Source organism: Lepidochelys kempii, chromosome 5 (genome assembly GCF_965140265.1).
Source record: "Lepidochelys kempii isolate rLepKem1 chromosome 5, rLepKem1.hap2, whole genome shotgun sequence".
NCBI lineage: Eukaryota > Metazoa > Chordata > Testudines > Cheloniidae > Lepidochelys > Lepidochelys kempii.
In genome coordinates this window covers 133,150,586-133,172,837 of record NC_133260.1, presented here as the reverse complement: position 1 = coordinate 133,172,837, position 22,252 = coordinate 133,150,586, and the positions used below count along the sequence as shown (strand labels likewise).

The following is a 22,252-nucleotide window of genomic DNA, read 5'->3' as shown; positions in this document are numbered from 1 at the left end:
GGTTTTTCCTGAAGAAATAGAAAATGGAGCTGCAACAGCAGTTCTTAGTAATCTTTCTACCTTGGAATATACTTGATCCCAACTCTTTCCTCTTTACTCCCACAATGGGCAACTCCCAGCTGCCAATACAAGGTCCTGCTGCCTCCCATTCCACCCCTACTACAAGGGCTGGTTGAAAAGGGGTAACTTCTTTCTGAAGGAAAACTGAGGTTTGATGAAACAAGTTGTTAGGGGAATTGTCGGCTTTCCTTACATTTTAGATTTTTCAATGGAAAACCAAAAACTTCTGGTCAGACTTTTTTCAGCTGTCCATTGTCAAAGGAATTTTCAGCTGAACCCCTGCAACGCGCACTGTCTGACCAGTCTTACCCACCACCATCCGGAGAGTCTTTTACACTTCCCTTTCCTGCTCACGGCCCTCTAAATCATGTTCCTGACTGGAAACAGCAGGATGGAATGGGTCCCAGCAGTGGGCAGTGGGAAAACAAGCTCTCAGAGGCACAGTGTAGCTGCAGCTACAATGTACAGGGAAGGTTTCCGACAGCAAGCAGGCTTGTTCCAGGTCTGTAACAGTACACCCCTGAGGCATACCTTTCCCAGGAACAGCATGAAGTCTCCCACTGTGTTTATGGCAGCCACTCGCAGAGCATTCTCCACTAGAATGACAAAGGCATCCTTTGCTGAGGTGCAGAAGTTGGTGCTGTTGATAGCTGTGGCTGTATATGCATTCTGGGGGAAAGCAAAATGAAGAATTAGTCACAGACACACTGTCTCTTTTCCTTCAACATTCCCCAGAGCTCGTGTTCCCAATATCTATCTACCTGCCAAGAAATCATCTGCTACGGCAACAAGACTTTCTCCTTCCATCCCCTTCCACAACAGGGAACACAATGTCATGAGACACTTAATTTAATAAGAGATCTTTAAAGGTACAAATCTAATCAATAAATAATGAGGACTCAGTAACATGACACTCACTTTCAAGACAACCAGCTCCATCCCAGAATTAGGGAGGAAAGGAACTGTGTAATGAAAAATCCAGTCAGTGCTCACTGCTGATTTCATAAACAAAAAAGGCAAGGATTTGTGCTGGCTTTTGAGCCAGTCACGGCTCACCTTGAAGCTGCGAAACCAAGTCCCCCCAGGGCAGTAGTTGACTCAATAGACAGAGAACAACAGAGGAAGGAATAACCATTTTTCCACCTGCCTTGCTTATTCTTGCCATATATATCAGTTTCACAGCAAAATGCTAGTGGAAAAATCATTTGGAATCTCGCTGCAGGAGTAGGAGATGAGCAATGACATTACTACCTAGTTAAGCAGCTGGACAAAAAATCTCTCTCAGGACATACAATAGTTTGAGGGTCATGTGTTTCAGAGAAGTTGCTTTCTAGATGTTGGAAAAGAAAGCATTTTTAGTTCTGTCCAGCATCACTGACTAGGTAAGGCATAGGTAACAAAGACAATTTCCAATAATTACACACTTCACTAACAATCTTCATCAAGACAATTCAAAAACAAGGCCTGGTGAGGGCAGGCCAGGACTATGCCCACGCTAGAACTTTATGGTATGCTATAAGGTTTTGTCTGGTAGTTTCATCACAACTCTGAAAACCAAGCTTTGAATAAGGCAGCTTCCAAAAACGTATCTTGTGGTTCTACAAGGAGTACAAGTTCTGAACGACTTTAATCTGACCCAAGGGGAAAGTGAGCTCGCTTACAAAGGTAGCTGGGTTCACAATCATATAGTTTGCGAAATCAAAGAGGGAGGAGCTCCATCATACAAAACGTTTGTCTCAAATTTGAGAAACAAATCGAATAGTAAAAAAGAAATTTATATTAACAGACTATAGCACAACTCTCCCACAAGGAAACAGATATGACTAAACAACCCATCACAATTCACAGTTGTTCTCCTTCTTTAGATAATGCTACACTGAAGCTGGGAGGTATAATTCAGGTCGATGTACCCGTGACAGCTCTGCTCAAGTTAGCATGCTAAAAATAGCAGCGTGGCAGCTGAGGTGGCACCTTGGGCTAGCCACCCGAGTACATACTCGGGATCTCAGACGTGGTTAGACTCTGACACTAGCCCGACCTGCCATAGCTACCCTACTATTTTTAGCACACGAGCTCAAGCAGAACTAGTATGTATACATCTACCTGAGATAGGAACTGCACCTCCCATCTGCTGTGTCGACATAGCCTTAAAGGAAGAGACTTAAAAGAAACACATTTTCTCAAATATGTGATGCTCAAATATTAAAAAGGAGAAAAGCTCCACACTCTGTTATGATAAATACACTTTCAGACTTAAATGTACCTGGGGAGAACGGGTGCCGGGGGTGTTGTACTCAGCCATTAAACTAATGCTATATTGCTTAGACACGATTAGTCATTTTTAAAGGACAAAATGTCTTTTCCAGAAAGAGAAATGTGGACAATTTTTCACACAGGCGCTGTAAATGAGGACTAATGTAATGAGCCTCAGTGAGATCACAATGTACTTTAATTTCAGTAATGGGGACATGACTGAGGTACATAGGTTCAATCAAGTTCCAAAGTACAATTTAACATGTGTCAACTTCAGGAAAAAATTACTCCATCTTCTGGTTTAAGACTATCCTTCCTCAAACACATAAATTGTCAGCCTTTATATAAAAAGTCATAGTATATAAAATCTTACCTGATTTAAGTAAGTCAGGCACTTTTCTAGACACCAAAGGCAGCAGATGCAAGCTTTCAGCATACATCGAGCACAGGCATTTTCCTAGCATGGCAACAGGGGAAAAAAACCCAAATACATTAAAAAACCCCCAAAGGACAAAGAACATGAATGACCATTACATTTAAATGCATGGGCTATACTTTAAGGGCTGAATATTCTGAAATCAGCCCGTAAGTTTCATGAACACACTTACTTTTTTGGTCAGAACTTAGGTTCAAATTTCAAGCATTTGGAACCCAGTATTTTAATAAGAAGTAGGTTTCCCTTACTTTTCCTTTGAGTTGGGAATGAATATACATAAGGATCATTCGTGGAATCTTCACTAATGTGATAATGAAAGAACCTTTTGCCACTGTTCCTAGGTGGTAACAGACAAGGCGATTTACTGATGCCAGAATAGGAGTAAATGGCAGATTCCGTTTCTCCCTGTGGAAAATCAGCAGAGAAATAAAATAAAGCAGTATCATCAATATGGACTTCAGATGAGAAAAAACACCTACAGACAAATTTGGACTGAGTTCATAGGTGAAAAGCAATTTGGTGGTCTCATTCTAGTCTTCAGTGGACACTGCTGATACACTGAGAAGCAGGGTATAGAACAGTATTAGCTTTAATGTAATAACAGGAAGAGGATGAGTCATCAGCTGAGCTGTGCGGGGATACTGGCCTGCACTATAGTTATACCTAACCAATCAATATTTTAAGCTCTACACTTTTATGAATGTCTAATTCAACATTTTTAAGTCTTTCCCTCCTCTCCCCCAAATTTATTTTAGGATTTTCCCTATTTTATATATTGGAAAAAGCATATATACATTCATTACACAAAAGCTGTTTTCAGACCATTTGTATTTCTGAATATACCTATCCACAAAGCCAGGGAATCAAGTATTAAAACAAAATACAGTGCTGTAACCAAGTATTTATTGGGATGTATTTATAAGGGGAAATAGGGATGTATTTATAAGATGAGCTGAATGCACATTCAGTCTTCTGATATAGCTTTTAAGAAATGTATTCTTATCATTCGTATTTGTTTCCTCTAAAGCAAGCCATCACTATTTCCCTCTCTACAGCAGGTCCATTCAGCATTTAGTGAAAGAGCGCCCGATAAGTATTAAAAAAAAACAACTCAGTGATACAAGTATCATAGGATTAATGTTAATGAAGTGCCAATGTTCCAATAATAAAATGCCTCCCCTGAATTTAGGAAAACCTATTCTTAAGGTTTCAGAGTAGCAGCCGTGTTAGTCTGTATTCGCAAAAAGAAAAGGAGTACTTGTGGCACCTTAGAGACTAACCAATTTATTTGAGCATAAGCTTTTACATTTACATTTACAGATGAGGTGAGAGTTCAGGGCTGGCAGTTAAACAAAAATCTTTCTGTATGCAAATTATGTACATCTGATCTAGAAATCATTAACAACAATGTGGAACCCCAGTATACCATTTTCACAGTCACTTTTCAGACTAGAACCACACTTTAATATGCAAGAAAACGAAGTAGTAGAGGGAAATGGATATTTAATAACTCAAAATTCCCATTAAGGGATGATGGACAGGGAGCAGGTAAGAGCAAACTCATTTACCTTCAGGTAAAATACAGTTAATAAACTCACAGATGTTGAGGATGCAAAAGATCTCTTAAATCATCTAGCCCACTTCCATGCCGCAGCAGGACCATTCCTGCCTACTGTGTATTTCCTAGTTATGTACCATTTTTGAAAACCGTACATTTGTAAAAACAGCACAGCAGGGACATCAATGAAATGAATGGTTGCCGGATATCAATGAAAATAAATTACGGTAAGGTATCTTTCATATGAGAGAACATTTAAACCAAAGTCCTGGTCTGCTCTGCTCTGCATGGACACTGATGACCCTATGGCAATTTTAATAAGGCATAAAGGCTTTGTCATGGGTTGACATTTTCCTCCCTTACTCCACCACTCTTGCTGTGCATCACCGCTGATGCCCTCTGCTTCAGAAGTAGCTGCGTTTTTCCAGAGGTGCTGTATCTCTATTGTTTGCATACTACTTTGAGACCATTTGGAATGGGAAGTGTAACTTAAATTATCAGATTGTTGAGCACAGAGATTTCTTTTTTTAAACAAATATATAGTGAACTATAAAATATCACGGTTACATTTTGAGAAATTTCACTTTAGAAAGATATACTTTAAAAAAAAGAAGAGGTGAATAAGTTCAATAAGATCATCATTTCTTTCCTTAATCAAAAATGTTGCCAACAGTTGTATGTTAGCGAAAGCACTGGATATCACTTCAGTATTCCTCATTCTCACAAAATTATTGCAAGACTCATGATAGAATTTTTCTTAAAGCCTTATCTCCTAGCTCTGTGATTGAAGAACCTCCGCTTCCATTTAAAAAAAAATAAAAATTTCTAGTCCTTATTGTGTAGAAAAAAGCTTAAAAACATGATTTCGGTGCACCTAGAGACTAAAAAAAACCAAATTAAAAAAAGCTCAGATTTATTTATTTTTAATTCTCATTATTTTTGAACACTGCAATACTACCAATTAGGAGTTATTATTCTAAAAACATGGGATGCATCCCTGTCTTGCATTTGAGATACATGTGCATTAGCTGATATGAGTATAGCATGATTTACAAATTTAGGACTCATGCACAGTGATAGTACACGGAGATTTAATATATACATTTTGCTTCACATGAATATTAGTATATAATCTTGCCTAAATTCATATGAAAATGATGGCTCTAATGGGACTTTCTGTAATCTTAGAAAACAGACAAATGAGTGGGTGTAAAGAATTGAAGGACTGTATTTTTCAATTAAGTAATCCCAGTCAATTAGTGCCAATCCTCTTAATTTAAATGGAGCTTATCGGCGTTATTACTGACAACAGATGAACGTCAAAGTGCTTTTTACTTTTTTTTTTTTAAAAAATGAATCATCTAGGTCTTAATTGTGTATATGGGACGTAGGGGCAAACAAGACTGCAGTGCTTAACATCTTTAAATTGAACAAAACCAGCTAAACATATTATTTATTTTAGGAGTTTGCTTTTGCTTTTCAGCTTTCAGGCAGAACACATCTGCTCATTTCACCACAAGCTCTGGCCCCAGCTATTTTTGATGATTCAGTTACTAGGTCTCTCAAGAAAAAGCTGTCTGAAAAGTTCTCACCTTGTGAAATAGTATGTCACAACAGCCCCAGCTACAGTCATCTGTTGACATGCTAGAATAAATTCACTGATCCAGATCAGCCCTACCACATGGTACCACCACATGTATCGTAGAGGGCCCAAAACCCGGAATTCCACAAACCCTTGTTCATTTAGGACAGGGCTACCTAGAAACAAATCAGAGAAAGAAGGCAGATAGCCAATATCAACTTAGAAAGAAGGAACCATTTGTAATTCAGCTAATAACTCTCAATCATTTGAAGAGTGATAGCTCTGTCTACTAATAAAGCGTTAACACCTGTGTAGCTGGACAGTTGATAATGGAGATAATATTGCTGGGTCAGCCTGCAGAATTATTAATTACTCTTAATAATTATGCAGAGAAAGGATTTTAAAATTCTCCAGAGCACATTCAACATCCAAGTTAAAAAAAAAAAATTGTTAGCCATGTGGCAATTTGGAAAAAAATAATAAAGCAGAATGATTTCTTATTCCAAAATGTAAAGGAAGGAAACCTAAGTCATTCTGAATTTTCTGCCACCCTCTCTTCATATCCATAGTTTGCAAAAATTGCAGAAATTTATTTAAAGATCATAATTTGTATTTTTTAGTTAGGATCAAACAACATTAATGGTCACCTCTATTTCTTGATGGTGCAAGTGTTTATATGTGTGTTTTGTCTATATTTGAATAACAAAATCTATTTGCGAGAATACTAGCAGCATTTGAGAAGAGAAGATTTTTCCCAAAGAATTTTATACATATTTTAAAACCCAATAGACTTGTCTGATCCAAGTAGCACTTTCACATAAGCTCACTGACATTGTGTCAGGATTTCCTCAGGCGATGGATGCTCTATTTCAAAAAGCATTAGCATTCACTGTGGAGGTCCATCTCACCCATCAGAATGATGTGAACAGCAGAAGAGGTTCAGGAAAATACAGAGGATGGACATAACAGGTGCATAAAACAGATCCAACTTGAAAGCCATTCGTGTTTTCACTTAGGTTTGCACTAAATCTGTTATGTGAGTGGTTTCAGATTTGTATGAACCTTGGAAGACAAACACCAATACCAAAATAATTTTGTTCTAGTAAATTACTATTTGGAAAAGCAAGTTTCTTCTGACTCATTTTTAGAAATGTTATACATTTTGGCTTTTAGTAGTTTGGGAAATATTGATATATAGTATGTATGGCCTTGTTTCTGCAAAGGACTTCAATATTTGTTTAACTTTAATGCAAAACATTTTATCCCATTGACATCAATGGGACAACTCACAGTGCATAAAATTAGGCACGTGCAGGACCAGGGCTGAGGTTACCAACAGTTAAAACGGAGCAAAGCTTTTTATTATTAAAGCCCAAACTTTGGCCCTGATGATGCAACTGGGTCCATTGGGTGCAGGGGTCTGTCTACCTGCACAGCTCAAAATGCAGAATTGGGACCATAACCATTTTCAGGCACAAGAAAAATAGTGTGACTCATTGTTCCCCAGATAACAAACATCACATCTCATAATTAAAATTAAACTTATAGCAGTAAAACAAACAAAACCAAGAACAAATTCTGTTATCTCTGTCCCTTGTTAAAAACAGGGCCCCAAAATCCCAAATATTTTCCCGTAGTTAGGCCGAAACAGTTTTACGATCTAAAAAGTGTTAAAATTACTATAATGTATTAGAGCATCTGTGAAGTAGTGAACCCACTATTTCAAGTTCCATTTAACCCTCTTCCCCCATATGCTTATAACTTTCTGAAAAATACACATTTCCCATTTTGAAAAGTTACTGCCACCGTTTTGTACAGAACTAACTAAAATCAGCTAAACATTTAGGCCCCAATCCTACAAACTCCTCTATTCAGGCAAACCCTTGTACCTCTACTGAACCCCAGCAACTTCTATGGTGAATCTCTAGGCCTTTATCTTGAAACTGGGTGTGTAAAGTCCTCTTTGCTGAGGAGCATGTCCACTGCCAAGGCTACGTCTACACTTAAAATGCTACAGCACACAGCTTAGCACTTCAGTGTAGATACTTCCTACAGCGATTTCTGTAATAAATTCACCTCCCCAAGAGGCAGCAGGTAAGTCGATGGAAGCGCTGTCTACACAGGGACTTAGGTTGGCTTAATTATGTCGCTCAGGCATGTGGATTTTTCACACCCATGAGCAAGGTAGCTGGGTGGATCTAACTATCTAGTGTAGACCAGCCCTAAGCCTGCCACAAACACCAGAAAATTGGCTACTGTGCATTTGCGTTTTGAACGATGCTCTGTGCATGCATGTGTCCTTTTAGAAATGTGCATTTATCAGTTTACGTAGTGGCTAAATGGCTTGTGCTGCCATAAGTCCTTAGAGGAGCGTCTCTGGGTTTTTTAACCCTTTGCTCTACAATGAAAGGGAGGAAAATTAAATGCAAAAACCTGTTAATGTAATGTTCATGTCACAGGAGATATATTTAAAAAGTCAAGAAATGCAGAGTTATGGCCCCTACAGTAACATTAGCATATTCATATTGCACGTCTCTAGCATTTTCTATTCCTTTTACTTTTGTTAAATACATTGCATATATGTTGAATATTATGGCAAGTGACTATATTAATATTTCTGCAGGAACCTTAAAAAGGATACCATCAACCTGAAAATTACATTTATCTGCATGCGATTGTTATAAGTAATCCCTAAAATCACCATAACAGAGAGACGACAGAATACTTTCCCTCTATTATTGTTTGTTTAGTTTGTGTATTTGACAGCACCTTATCAGGTTGCTGATGTTGCACCAGCCCTGGCTGGGGACTGTTTACTGGTAACAGCTGCAGCAGAGCTGAAAATGAATAGATTACAAGCAGCAGGTGGCTGGTTGTGTGCACAGAGAAGCGGGAAGAAGGACCAGGGACAGACCTGAGCATGGCTGGTGGTGTCTATCTCAGGTCCAGCCAAAATACCCTCTAAACACAGAAAGGAACAGAAATAACAGAACATTATTTCAAAAGATGTGCTGAGTTTAATTTTTGAAGATAAAACCAGATTGATGGATTCCGCTGAAGTTGTACATTTCCTGACTTTTAAAAAACATGTATGTCTTTACTGATGTATTGACATGCTTTTTTTGTATTTAATTTCTGCAACTCTGCAAATCAATGAGACAGCCAAAAATGAGAGACTATCCAGTCTGAAAGCTACCCTAACAGGATAGCTAAGTATTCCTCTGGCATGGGGAAATCTATGAGTGGCATAAAGCTGGCATCATAAACTCTCCACCTTCCTTTCCTAGGCCCCGCTACCGTATATGGAATATGCCATAACCAGAACACACTGTGTTCGAACAGGTCCCAGCTAGCGTGACAGTCCCTTGGAGACTTACTGCTTGCATGTTACAGCAGCCCTGCAGCTGCTCTTCCTCACATCAAAGGGGGGCAAAATAGTGGTAGAAAGCCATTTCCCGGGCACCAAACAATGGGTAACTTCACACCTGATGATGAATACAGATGTGCACAAGAACACAGCAATCTCTTTCAGCACTAAAGTACTCTCTGTGCTCATTCAAAGTATTCAAAGTCAAAGGGATATACCAGAGCACAACAATTCTTATTTTCAAATTTTAACTACATCTAAAGTCTGAACAAGAAAGTACTAGTGTTTACTTAAAAGAAGCAATGTACCCACATACCTGTAGTGCCAAGGAAAAGCAGGACCATGATCCAGTAGCTCCAAAACAGGATGAGGGCAAAGAAAGTCCAAAAGGGCTGGAAGACTAGCAGTGGCAGGTGAATGAAAACTTTGCCAGCCACGTGGAACAAGGCAATGGTGAGAGCTACTCGCTTGCGCATAATTAACATTATCAAGAACAAGATAACCTGAGGAGAGAAGTTTCCAACTGACATTTTAGGTGATGAAAAGCAGACCATCAGGTGCAGTAAACAACACAGGCTCTTCAAGTAGAGCAAACTAATCACACTTCCAACACAGTTTATGTAAACCCTGCAAGCTTACATGACTTAATCCTACATCAAATATTTCGAGATTGATTTATCAATGCAAACTATTCTTAGTGACTCCTGCTATCTTTTAAATTACATTTCTGAACTGACACTCAGACTGACAAGACTATAGAACAAATTCTATCACTCAGTTGCATTGTGCAACCCAGTGAAAGCAACGAGATGGCACAGGTGTAGCTGAGGGCAGAATCTGCCCTATATTTTGAAAAAGATCCTGGAGAACTTGTCAGATAAGTTTATAAAAAGGTTTAATTACAGTGCATGCCTGTATCAAGATTACTAACTAAAATGAAATTATGAGGTATCATCTCAGCATTGCATGTTTGATTTATCTGACAAACAGGATCCAAGTGCAAGTGAACATACAAATTAAGGGTCCAATCCTGAAGCTGCTCTGTGCAAGGAAGTCCCAGCTGACTTCTGAGAGTGGCCCAGACCAGCTGTGGGTTCAGGCCCTACAATACACTCTCCCCTGGCATCAGAAGAATAGGTCTACCAGAACAGTGCCTAATAGTAGAAAGTGAAACAACAAAACATAGAGGGATATTGTTTCTGAAGCGTTTTCAATCTTTCCTGCACACATTACAAAACCTGCATTGACAAGCCAAAGAACATGGCGAGAATGACAGAAAAAAGGAATACAATTTTGTCAGTGACAAAGCACTTACCGTGAAGACAGTAGCTGAAATGGCATAGACCAGGAGGGCCTGAAGATTGTCTTTGGCTACTTGAAGCTGATCAGCAGTAAGAGTTTCATTGACAAAGTTTCTTTGCTTAGCATACAGCCACCACAGGACTCCTGTGCCTCCTATGGTTTGAATTAAAAACAGGACAAATACTATATTTCCCTCTACAGAACAGAGGCACAAAGAATGGAATCAGCCAAACACAGCATAGTCTAAACTGACAGAAAATATCCAAGTGGGCGGATGCTACTCTGAAAGGAAGGATTTTGAAGGGGGAGTGCTCTGGCTTCCCACTTGCCTGCTAATCAAACAGGTACTCTCCCTGCACTGCTCCTACCCTGCTAGGTCCACCCGAAAATCATGCACCCTTGGATCAGTACTCCTCATTTCATGGGTTTTAGAGAGAACAGGGTGAAGCCACTAGTCAGGGGAGGCATGGTAAGGACAGATACTGCTCTGATATGACAGGCATTAGAGGACTGGAAGGGGGTAGGGAAGGACAGGAACGGATGATGATGTGGTAGGATGTGTATGGGATATTAAAATAGAAGAACTGAGTGAGGGAGCCCCAGAGAGGATGTAGAGAAACAAGAAGAGCAAAGAAAGGTGGATAAGTGAAAGGGTAAACACTTCAGAGAGAAGTGCCACCAGGAAAGAGGAAAGGAAGCAACCAGGAGACAGAGAGAGGAAAGGGGAGAAAATCCATGACACCGGAAACAGCACCTCAAATAAATCACAGATAGGTGTTCCTGCCTGAAGAAGAGCTGATGCAGGCACTGGAAGTGCAGGAGTGATAGGGAAAAGCCAGCTCACCTCACGTGAGGTGGGAAAATGAAAAATAAAAATAAAAGGCTAAGAAGAGAGGGAAGCATCTCCCGTTAAACTCTCTGGTGGAAATCCCAGCCCTACTGAAGTCAATGGGAGTGGCAAAACTCCCATTGACTTTAATAGGGCCAGAATTTCACTCTCTGGCTCTAGCCATTTTTCCAAGACAGAACCTTCCCTTTGATCTGGGATTCCACACCTCCAACGAATTAACCTTTTTCTTTTGATATTTCTTTTCTCTCTCCAATTCTCCTCTCCTTTCCTCAAGGTTTGAGACTCAGCTGCGGTGTGCCTATCTAAAGTGCCAAAATCTTAGCTGATGGATTCTATTCGTTTCAAAAGATAGGTGTAGGACTCAGGAAATTCCACATTTGCTACCGACCATATGGGGCTTTCAAAAACAATGAACTAATGTAAACAAAGCAGCGTGTCTCACAAAACATAACTTTTAAGGTCTTTGCACTTGGTGCTGTGTTTCAGCATGTAATAAGATGTCAGTGGGGCAGTTCAGAAAAGCTAAGTGATCTTGAAAGTATTTTTACCGGCCCACTGAAATTTTTCTAACTCTGGCAGGTCACAGGACCTTAAATCATGGCTGTCACCTAATTTAACCTCCTGCCCATACCCAATATTTTGGCTGCATTATTGAAGATCAACAATATAAAACTTCAGTTCCACAAAATTTGAAGTTAATGGGGTAGATCAAAGCTGCCAGAAAGCAGCCCTAATGGGACAACTGGGAATTCACATTATGTAGAGGAATCTCTGGCATCTTAAAGCCAGCGTGTCTAACTCATCTCACAGCTTCAGGCTACTGTTACTTGCTCTGGGGGCCTAACTAGCCCCCTGCTCCCCCAGTAGTCCCCAGGATTGGAAGAGGTATGCAAAGAGGAGGAAAAGTGATGGAAAACCACCGATGTTCCCCTCTGCTTAAATGTACAGAGCAGAGCTCAGGCACCCCCTAAGGGCCTCTCCTAAATGTGAATGGGGCTGCTCTGCCCCACAGGGCTCTATACTGCAGTTGAAGGATTCTGAATAGATTCCTGGTGTCTCATTCTCCAGGTTGTCACGGGCTGTGTGTACTCATCCGCCAAGCAGGAGGTGCAGTAATTATCTGGCTGGGTAAAGAGCAGCAATGACTTAATCTAATCCAGTCCTCCTCAGCCAGAAGGATAGCAGTTTCCCCATGGAACCTTGAGACAGGTCAACGTAAAGCAGAAAAAAAGAAGTGGCTCTGAGTAGGACGCTGATTAACCTCGCGATTGTGGGAGAGAGATCAGAACTTGGTTCTCAAAAACAAGGAAATGAACAAGACTTACCAAGCGATCCCAAAATGACAAGAATTGTTAAGATCCAAACCAGTACTCTTGAAATGTACCTGATTATCACCATCAAAATCATGGACAGCACTGCAAAAGAGAAAAATATAATAAGCAGAGCAATTATTTCAAACAGGAACATGCTACAAAGGTGTTGTTTTTCGCGAGCAAGGGGGAGGAAATTCAATTGAACTCACTACACTAAAGATAATATTATCATCTTAATAATAATCTTATTGCATATTAATAGAATATTTTATAAAAGGAAGTGTCCCCCCCCATCCATGGCTTTCAAACTTATTATACAAATACACAAGGAAAGTCAGGTAGCCTCTACAATTCCTGCTTCTGCTAAGTAACAAGAGCATGTGTGCATTTACATAGTACACTATATATCGAACATAATTTACCCACACAGATGTATTCAGACAGTGACAAAACAAACAAGAGGACATGACAGAAGTGTGAGTTTAATATTATGAGTTGGGAAAACACTGCACAACTCTGAGCAGCAGAGGAGAACTCGCATGCAAACACACATGCTAAACAAGTGCAGATATTATGATGTATGTAATTTAAGATGTCATGTTTGTTACAAGGAAAAAATTACTGCTTTGTTCTTTATCTTTATAATTCACATTGGGTACTTTAATGAGTTTTATTGATTCTGCAATAATTTTTTACTTGCAATTTTCACATTTCCTCCTCCAATCTTTATTATTTTCCCATTTCTCATCTCTTAAATCCCCATTTTTGTGCACTTGGCATTATGGCATTATATGCAACATGCCACTTCAAAGTTCATTCATTTGGATTGGTACATAAATATTTCTGCATCTGTTTTCATAGTGCACCTATCATTTGGGAAGCTACTTCCCTCACAGAGAGCCAGCATGGGCATTGTATTAGTCCCACCGACATACAGACACAGCATGCTAAAATCCTCCTTAAATTGTCACTCACTAACATGTATTGTGTGTGCACTAGCTACATTTTGAAGGGAAAGGCATTGTGGTCGTCTTTGTGAACTAAACGATCTAACATTCTGATTTTTTTTAATTAAGGGGGCATAAAAATTGATCTGAAAGCAATCACATTTTTTATCCTCCTTTAACCTAAAGGACTAAATTAATTTTACATTATTTATTGAAAAATTTTATATAAAGTAAAATTTGGCAGTAATCCAAATATAGTGTTGCTAATAGACAGGGCCCTTTCAAATTCACGGCCATGAGAAACGTGCCATAGACTGTGAAATCTGGTCTCCTGCCATGAAATCTGGTCTTGTGTGTGCTTTTATCTTATACTATACAGATTTTATAGGGGAGACCAGTGTTTCTTAAATTGGGGGTCTTGACCCAAAAGGAAGTTGCGGGAGGGAGGTCACAAGGTTATTTTAGGGGGGCTGTGGTATTGCCACCCTTACTTCTGTGCAGCTACCCAGAGCTGGGTGGCTGGAGAGTGGCGGCTGCTGACTGAGCACCCAACTCTGCAGGCAGCAGCGCAGAAGGGTGGCAATACCCTATCCTGCCATCCTGACTTCTGCACTGCTGCTGGTGGCGGCTCTGCCTTCAGAACTGGGCTCCTGAGCAGCCGCCGCTCTCCAGCTGCCCAGCTCTGAAGGCAGCATCGCTGCTAGCAGCAGCGCAGAAGTAGGGTTAGCAGTACCGCAAAAAAAACAAAAACAAAAAAAATCTTTACAATAACATTGCGACCCCCCCGCTCCCCCCAACTCCTTTTTGGGTCAGGACCCCTACAATTACAAGACTGTGAAATTTCAGATTTAAACAGCTGAAATCATGAAATTTACAATTTTTAAAATCCTATGACTGTGAAATTGACCAAAATGGACCATAAATTTGGTAGGGCCCTACTAATAGAGCTACAAGTTTGCAAATTCTTAATTTTCTTTTTACCGTTAGATCAAATTATTACAGGTCCGCTATTATTACCACGGAGTGCAATGGAAGAAATAGTTCTGTGGGTTTCTTTGCAGCTGGTTCCAAGAAGTGATTTTGCGTTTTATTTTTTTTCAGTCAAGATCTCTCTCTCTCTCTACTACAGAGACAGATCGGCTATAGCAGAATCTTGCTGCTGTAGACTCTGTGGCACCCTACAGTCAGTCGTCATTTCTTTTTCTTTAACCACACACTCTTGACAGATGGCTGTAACAGCAGGGGTTGGCGTTTTTAAGAGGTTAAGGGCCTCACACTAAGAATCCAATGAAGTCAGCTGATCAGAAATGTAATAAAATTGTGTGCATCCAAATTTACCCTCATTTATAGAGTCTGTTTAAAACAAACAATCACTTCACTTTGGTGTGATATCAGTGATCGACAAGAAACCTAAGGCCCAGAATTGGGAATTTCCCAGCTTTTAATAACACACTTGCAACATTTACATTCATAGAAACCAAGGTTAGGAGGTTCAAAGGAGCCAAACACAATTGCTTCTTTTCGCTCCTTTGAAAATCCCAGCCCAAATAGCTAAGCCATACACACAAAAAGAAGCCTAAGTCCCAGGTTTCTGAGAGCATAATGCCATGCATTGCTCTCATTTTTAGAAGGAGGTGCAGGGAGTGGGCAAAACTGTGAGTGAAAGGGCCAAATGAGCATTAGAAAGTACAGCTGCCTCTCCTTGACTTAAACAGCTGTGGCAAGAGCACTGAAGAATGTCCAACCCCTCCCCCCCATCTTAAATAAAAACTAAATGTGCATGTATATTTCTTTTGAAACAGTTATTTGGCTACTGAGTAAAAAGCATTTGAACAGTTTCCTGAGGGCTTATTACTGTATAGGTTTTATGTTCATGTTGTGGCTAGAGGATGTTAAAAGTCTCCTATCGCAGTACTATGAAACAGCTAATAATGAGAAAAACAATTACCTAGTGATAACAAGCAAAGTCCCATTATAATCTCTTTGCTGGTCATAACTCCACTAATCAGCCTGTGTAAGACACTACTGTCACTGACAAAGGTGATCAGGGCCTCTGCAAACTTGGCATAGCAGGAAATGTTCACAGGAGCACAGCGATGGAAGAATGGAATAGGTGCACTGGTGACACAAGAAAAAAAAAATCAGAAAAAAAATTACTCCTACTTAATATAAATGCCACATCAACACACAAATGAAAGGTGAATTGATGCAATACTCTCCACCCTCATAACACCATAACAAGGAGCTGTGAGTTTAATGCAGAGGTGCTGCTAGAATGACAATGGTCACAATGAGGAGTGATGCAATTTTTACAAGTATTTCTGTAAAGAAGGCAGCATGCATATTCCAATAGAATATTACCCTCCGCCTCTCAAAAGAGAGTTTTCTTAATTCAGCTTAAACATCTGTCATTCAAGTGTCATGTGGTACACCAGCTCAAACAATGCCCTTCACTGACTTCAAAATGGAATACTGACCCACTTTTGTAGCAAAAAAGTCATCTAAAAATGATTGTACTATAGTTGCAAAAATATACATTAGTCTAAAACATGTCACCATTTACAAGTGTTGCCAAGCAGCCATGTTAAAGATATCTTATTCGTTCCCTTTCTTATGTTTATTCTGGTCATAGGATAGGAAAATTACAGTAATTACTTACATTACCTCAGCTAAATAAGTCTTTAAATGTTTTATAAAAAATGCAACAAAGAGGCCTGTAATTGTTTAATTATTCATTTTACCCTGAATGGTATTAAGAGTCCTTCTCAAGGGGTACTGACATTTTGCATTACACACCGGACCCTCAATAGAACGCACGTCTATATAGCGCGAATTCACACAGAACATGGTCATGGCCCTGGATCCCAAATGTAATTACTTTAATTGCAATTCATTTTAACGTGGTCCCCACGTTAATGCGGTACTGCACATGGATCCTAAATCCTGCGTTCTCGCGAGGGTTCGGTGTACTTCTCACCCCAGTAAACAGACATTGGGATGCAGTTCACCAGCAGATAATACAGGAGAGCACAAACGTGAGACATTATTTTCCCAATGCTGCCCACTGGGGAGTTGCATCTTCTTGTACCCTAAACTAGATCAGACTATCAAGGTTGTTTATTTTATTTTTTAATTATTCTTTTCCATTTTATTAGCAATATTCTCTTGCTTGTAATTGAATCCAATGAATAAAATATATTTTTACATTAAATTGAAGAATTTTCTTTTAACCTCCAGATTCTTTCCTTCCTCTCCATCAGTTCCTACTGACTTATTTGCAAGATTTCAGTATAATGAAGCACCAGTGCACACTATCCCTTTGGGATTCTCCTATTTTAGTAGTGATTTTGAAGCCTGAGGTTTCCTGTACCAGATACCTCTTTTTAAATTGTGAGTCTTACCAAAATTTTAACCCTCACTTCTAATGTGAAGGGTTAGACTCATCTACTTTAAGAATATCCCCTCTATGCATTATTATTTTGGGGAGGTGGAGGAGACGAGGGAGATAATATACTAAAAAAGCAATTGTCTAATTATTCAGTGCAGAATTGGGAGGAGTTTATGGTCACCCTCATAACTAGATAATTAACAGATTCCCATGCTTTTGTGAAACTGACAGACATTTCTAAATAAAAAGAAATGTTATTTTTTAAGGTTTTAAGTCAACTGTGCTGACTAAGTAAATGCGTTGCAGATGCTTATGCTGATACCCTGCTTTCAGTGAGTGGTAAAGCCAGCAGTTAAGCAGAACAGTTACACATTTAGTCAGAGCTGTTAAAAATCAAATTAAACCCATAGTAATGGCCTTCCCATTTAGAGAGCAGCCTATATATTCCCTCAACTTTTTTATAAGATGGAGCCAGTTTTGGAATGTGTTAGCATCTCGCAGGTCTCCACAGAATGTATGCAATGAAATTTGAAAAACTTGAAATTAGAGGGCTTTGCATTTAACTTTTAATTCGTGCACGTGGTCCAATTTTAAGAAAGCTTACAACGTTTCACAGGCTTATACCGAAAATTAGAGCTATCATTCTGACAAAGCTCAGTTTTTATCCTGAAACATTCAAAAAAAAAAATCAATTTTTTACATCTTGACAAGAAAACAGACATTCTGAAAAAAGCCATTAGAAGCAATATGTCCTGGAGGAGAAATATATACTCTTTATCTTTATCACACAGCATTCCTGTATTAATCTCCTCATATCCCTCTTGCTTGTAGCAATTATACTGTACATATTAAGTTACCTGTTTTTATGTGTAATAGTTAAATAGAAACTGTTATAATTAATAAAAAATAAGGTCAGTGGTTATTACAACCTTTTTTTGAATAAATGAGACTCTTGAGAATGCAGCACGAGACCTGTTTCCATTTCAGTGGTTCTGACTCAATGAGCATGTGATGTGCCTTGTTTAACAAAAAATGAAATAATAAATCTAGTCATAGTGACCTCTGCTATTGATAAGACCCCTTGCTTATACCTTGAGACATTACATACTTAAATGAAATTATAAGCTTCTAAGAATAATCTGCTGCTTAATCATCATGATCAACATCGGCAGAATCTGCCTAGTAGGGGATGAGAAATAAATAAAAAAGCACAAATATGACAGTTGCATTGAAATTATATTAAGAGTCCAGTTTAATTGGATACAGACGAGGAAATGAATGCAGAGTTAAGAACAGAGCAGTTCTCTATTAGGTGGGCCTCAAAACAAGGGTGGATGTGAGATATTTAGAGTCCCCATAACTGATATATACCAACTCATGTAGAGGAGACTAAGCCAACAGAATGGAGCGTTCTGATGCTGTGATATGCTCTCCTTTTCTCTCCAAACTCAATGGAAGCTCCTCTGCAGGGCTGTGCAGAGCTGGAACAGGTAGAGGCAGGAAGGAAGTGGAAAACTGGCTAGAGGCCCTGCTCCAAAACCACCTTCATGCAGTGAAACTGCTCTCTAGCACAGGGAAGAGTTCCAGGAGGCACTACTGGAGGGCGTGCTTATCTCTGGCAGTGCTGTGAGGAAGCCAAAACGAGTAAGGACAGAGTTCCAAAGTTGAAATGTCAGAGTCCCCCAAGATCTCTGGGTTCCTCTGCAGGTCATGAGGAACACTTTACCTCCAAAACGATCAACTGGGAAACTGCAGGGGACAGTTCTCAGCTGACGTAAGTTGCCATAGCTCCACTGACTTTAACGGAGCTATTCCATTGACTTAAATAGAATGATATAATTTACACCAGCTGATGAGCTGCTTCCAGGAAGGGAACAACAGGGAGTTTTCCTCCTCAACACCCTTCTTCCTGAAGTTTATTTTATTTTTCCATCCTTCTGACCGTTTCATTTCTTCTTCACAATGTGCTTGTTCTCTCCAATAACTGCACGAGCACAAAGAAAAGGAGTACTTGTGGCACCTTATCTAGAACACAATGTGAGTTAAAGGCAAACTATTGGGCATTTCCTTTCATTTTTGGGGGGGGGGGGGTTAAGTCAAACTTTGGGAAACTTTAAAATTTAATGAATGTTTTTATTTTTATTTTAACTTATAACTGTAGAATAAAATGGAGAAACCCTCCACTGACATAACAGCTCCTTCTGACTATTTTAAAAAGCATTTTTGCCAGGAATTTGCACTGTATTATAAAGTGACATGACACTCCATTCTACCTGCGTGCTTGCTTATTAAGCAAAATTCAATCCAATTGAATGACATGGGAATGTTTAGGAAGAAAAGTACATACAATTCTGGCAAAAATTAAAACTGACAAGCCATTTGAGTATGCAAAACAACACTGGAATTTGTATTTATTTTAGTTAGGTAGTGCAGCATCTATGCCTAGGTCTGTTGCATAGGCTACAGATCTGCAGTAAAAAAAAAACACAAATAAAGATTCAGAAAAAGTATGTTATTGTCAGCATTTGAGTTGCTGCTTATCGTAGTCAATTTAAAAACTTGGGTAAGTTATGGAGGTCAACAAAAGACATTTAAAACAACAGGTCCTAAAATGGATACAACATATCCTCTCCAGAACTTTTCTCTGTTTTTCCTTTACAAACACTCATGTCCATGCAGAGAATGTATGGCCTGACCGTGAACAGATATAATCAGACTGAGGTTCTTTAAGAAGTAAGACCTATGACTGGTCGCAACTGTTTGCATTGTCAAGCCCCTTCAATTTCAGCTAAAACACAGAAGACCAAAGCCGCAAACACCCCTGTAGAAATCTTGTTAAAGACAGCGGGACTACTCACAGAAGTGTTTGCAGGACTGAGCCCTAAAATAATCGCACTGCTGAACAACTCAAAATTTGCTGTATAGCTGAAGTGCTGACTGCCCTTTTACTTCTGGGCAGCACTCTAATCTTCAAACACACAGCTGGGCTCCCCATGCCAGCAGCATCCTCTTTGTTACAATCGCTACCGTGTACTTTACCAAAAACAGCCAAGGCAGCTCTTGGTTGAAATTTTAAGCATTAAAACTAGAGCAAACGTAGTAATACGTGAACAGGAGTGCCTTCAGGTATTTGGGCTTTTTCTCTTCTTTCTGCCGTTTAAGCATCCCAGTGCTGGAAACTTAGACACAACAGAGAACCAGCAAATGAAACAGACCCACCGAGTTTAACTGGCTGAGTAAAGTGCAAGAAGCAAACACCATAAATGACAAACGTAATATTTTATGTGCATATATCACCTTTTATTTCGAAGCCCTTCATAACGCTGTGTACAAACAGCACCGCTAAAATGCAGCCAGCCCTCAGCGTGGCAAACACATTGCAGCACATTGCACAACACTGAGTATAGAACATCAAATAGTAGTTTGAATATTCCAGTTTTAATAGCACTAGTAACACAGTAGGTTGTGGGTTTTTTTTGTTTTTTTTTTAGTGTTATGTTGACAGAGTCTCTTTAAAGATGAGCTTTGTACCAACAGAGTTAACATGCTAAAAACAAACACAGGTATGTTACAGAGAGACCTAAACTGTGGTTTGTGAGGTTTTTGTGAAATCTTTTTCAAACAAATGAACAATTAGACAAGAAGCCATTAAAACTTACCTCTCTGGAACCGGGAGCTTAGGACAAAGCTTAGAGGCCTGTGGATCAGTAGTGTACTCAGATGACTGTAGTTCATAGCTACATAAATTTGATCCTGTTGAAAGAAAAAAAATGTTACAAGATCAAAAATCTAATATTCCTGTTCCTGTCCAGCAAATCATCTTAAAATGGACAGGTTTCAGAGTAGCAGCCGTGTTAGTCTGTATCCGCAAAAAGAAAAGGAGGACTTGTGGCACCTTAGAGACTTTAACGTGCCACAAGTCCTCCTTTTCTTTTTATGAAATGGATAATAGTCCTGATTCTCCACTCCATTACATTACTTTCCCACTACTAAAACTCCATTGACTTCAGAGTTACAAAAGACTAGAGAAAATGTTTTGTAATAGAACGTTGAATCAAGCCCACCGTACGCTGCATTAGATGGGCACTTTTCTCCATGGTTGGGTCATCTTCCTACCACCTTTGATCATGCAAGAGAGAAAGGCTAAATTCATAGTCCATTTTTAAAGGAAGGAGGACATAAATCACTGGACTCCTTGAAATAAGTCTCCCCCACCCCCAACTGTTTCTTAATGCATCAAAATTGCATAGAGACAACATCCATGATTAGGCATCAAAGGAACAGATTTTTATTGGTAAACATAAATTTCACTGTACACCCACAAATTGAAAAAAATAATTCCATCGATAGCAGGCCAAACTTACAGATGGGCAAAGTGAGAAAATGCTGCCTGACAACTCAGCTTGATTTAAGAATATTTACTTTGTATATGTTGACGTGATGGTGATGATTTGAGTTTAATGGTTAGAAAGTTTTAACTTTTTGAATCGCCTACTGTCAGTAACTAATTATAGTCTGAGCCGCTCCTTCCCCTAGTTTCCCCACAACTGTGAAAAGTTAAAATTGCTAAACACTGGGAAAAAAACTGCTTAAATACAAACAGATATTATCCATCAAAATTATACAAAAAAAAAAAAAATCAAATTCTGCCAAACCTATCCACGATGAAAAGAAATTATTCAGTTTTCTTTTTAAACTACAATTCATGTGCTTTACAGGGAGTAAAGAGAGGACCAACTATTGAGGTTAAAGAGTGAGTTAGCTGAAGATCTGTACGGAGAAGTGCTCTCATGTTTATATTGTCAAACTCTATGGATGCTCAGCAGCTCTAACAAAGCTGAATCCCTCTCCACATGCTGGCCAGTTAAACCGTATTGGAGACCAGGTTGGCTACAATCAAGTTCAAACCATGTGTAAGCACAGTTTTTAAAACTGCTGAGCCAGCATCAACTGGGCTTAATGGTGCTGCACCACACAGTAGCATTTCCTCCCATTTGCTACCCCTGCAGAAAGGAGTCCTCTAATTGTACAGAGAAGGGGCACAGCCTGGGAGTACCAGTGCAAAGTATCCCATGCAGTCTCAAGAGCCTCAATTGTATGGATTAGATTTTTCAGGAAGAGATGAACATCTCTGTATTTAGCAGATCATTAAAGAAAGACAGGTGGCTGAAAGAGGCAATCAAGAATCAGGAGTTC

General features: G+C 39.3%; 1 protein-coding gene across 2 annotated transcripts in view; it reads right to left on the bottom strand.

Moving 5' to 3' along the window:
• SLC44A1 (solute carrier family 44 member 1) overlaps nucleotides 1-22,252 on the bottom strand; it is a 91,232-nt gene that overhangs the window by 12,098 nt on the left and 56,882 nt on the right. For both annotated transcript variants that reach the window (XM_073345962.1, XM_073345963.1), the window contains exons 5-13: nucleotides 20,716-20,809; nucleotides 15,617-15,786; nucleotides 12,734-12,823; nucleotides 10,572-10,711; nucleotides 9,573-9,759; nucleotides 5,900-6,065; nucleotides 2,998-3,154; nucleotides 2,687-2,770; nucleotides 592-729 (exon numbers count right to left, since the gene is read on the bottom strand). In XM_073345962.1, coding sequence (XP_073202063.1) covers nucleotides 592-729; nucleotides 2,687-2,770; nucleotides 2,998-3,154; nucleotides 5,900-6,065; nucleotides 9,573-9,759; nucleotides 10,572-10,711; nucleotides 12,734-12,823; nucleotides 15,617-15,786; nucleotides 20,716-20,809 — 1,226 coding nt within the window. The remainder of the gene's footprint in view (nucleotides 1-591; nucleotides 730-2,686; nucleotides 2,771-2,997; nucleotides 3,155-5,899; nucleotides 6,066-9,572; nucleotides 9,760-10,571; nucleotides 10,712-12,733; nucleotides 12,824-15,616; nucleotides 15,787-20,715; nucleotides 20,810-22,252) is intronic.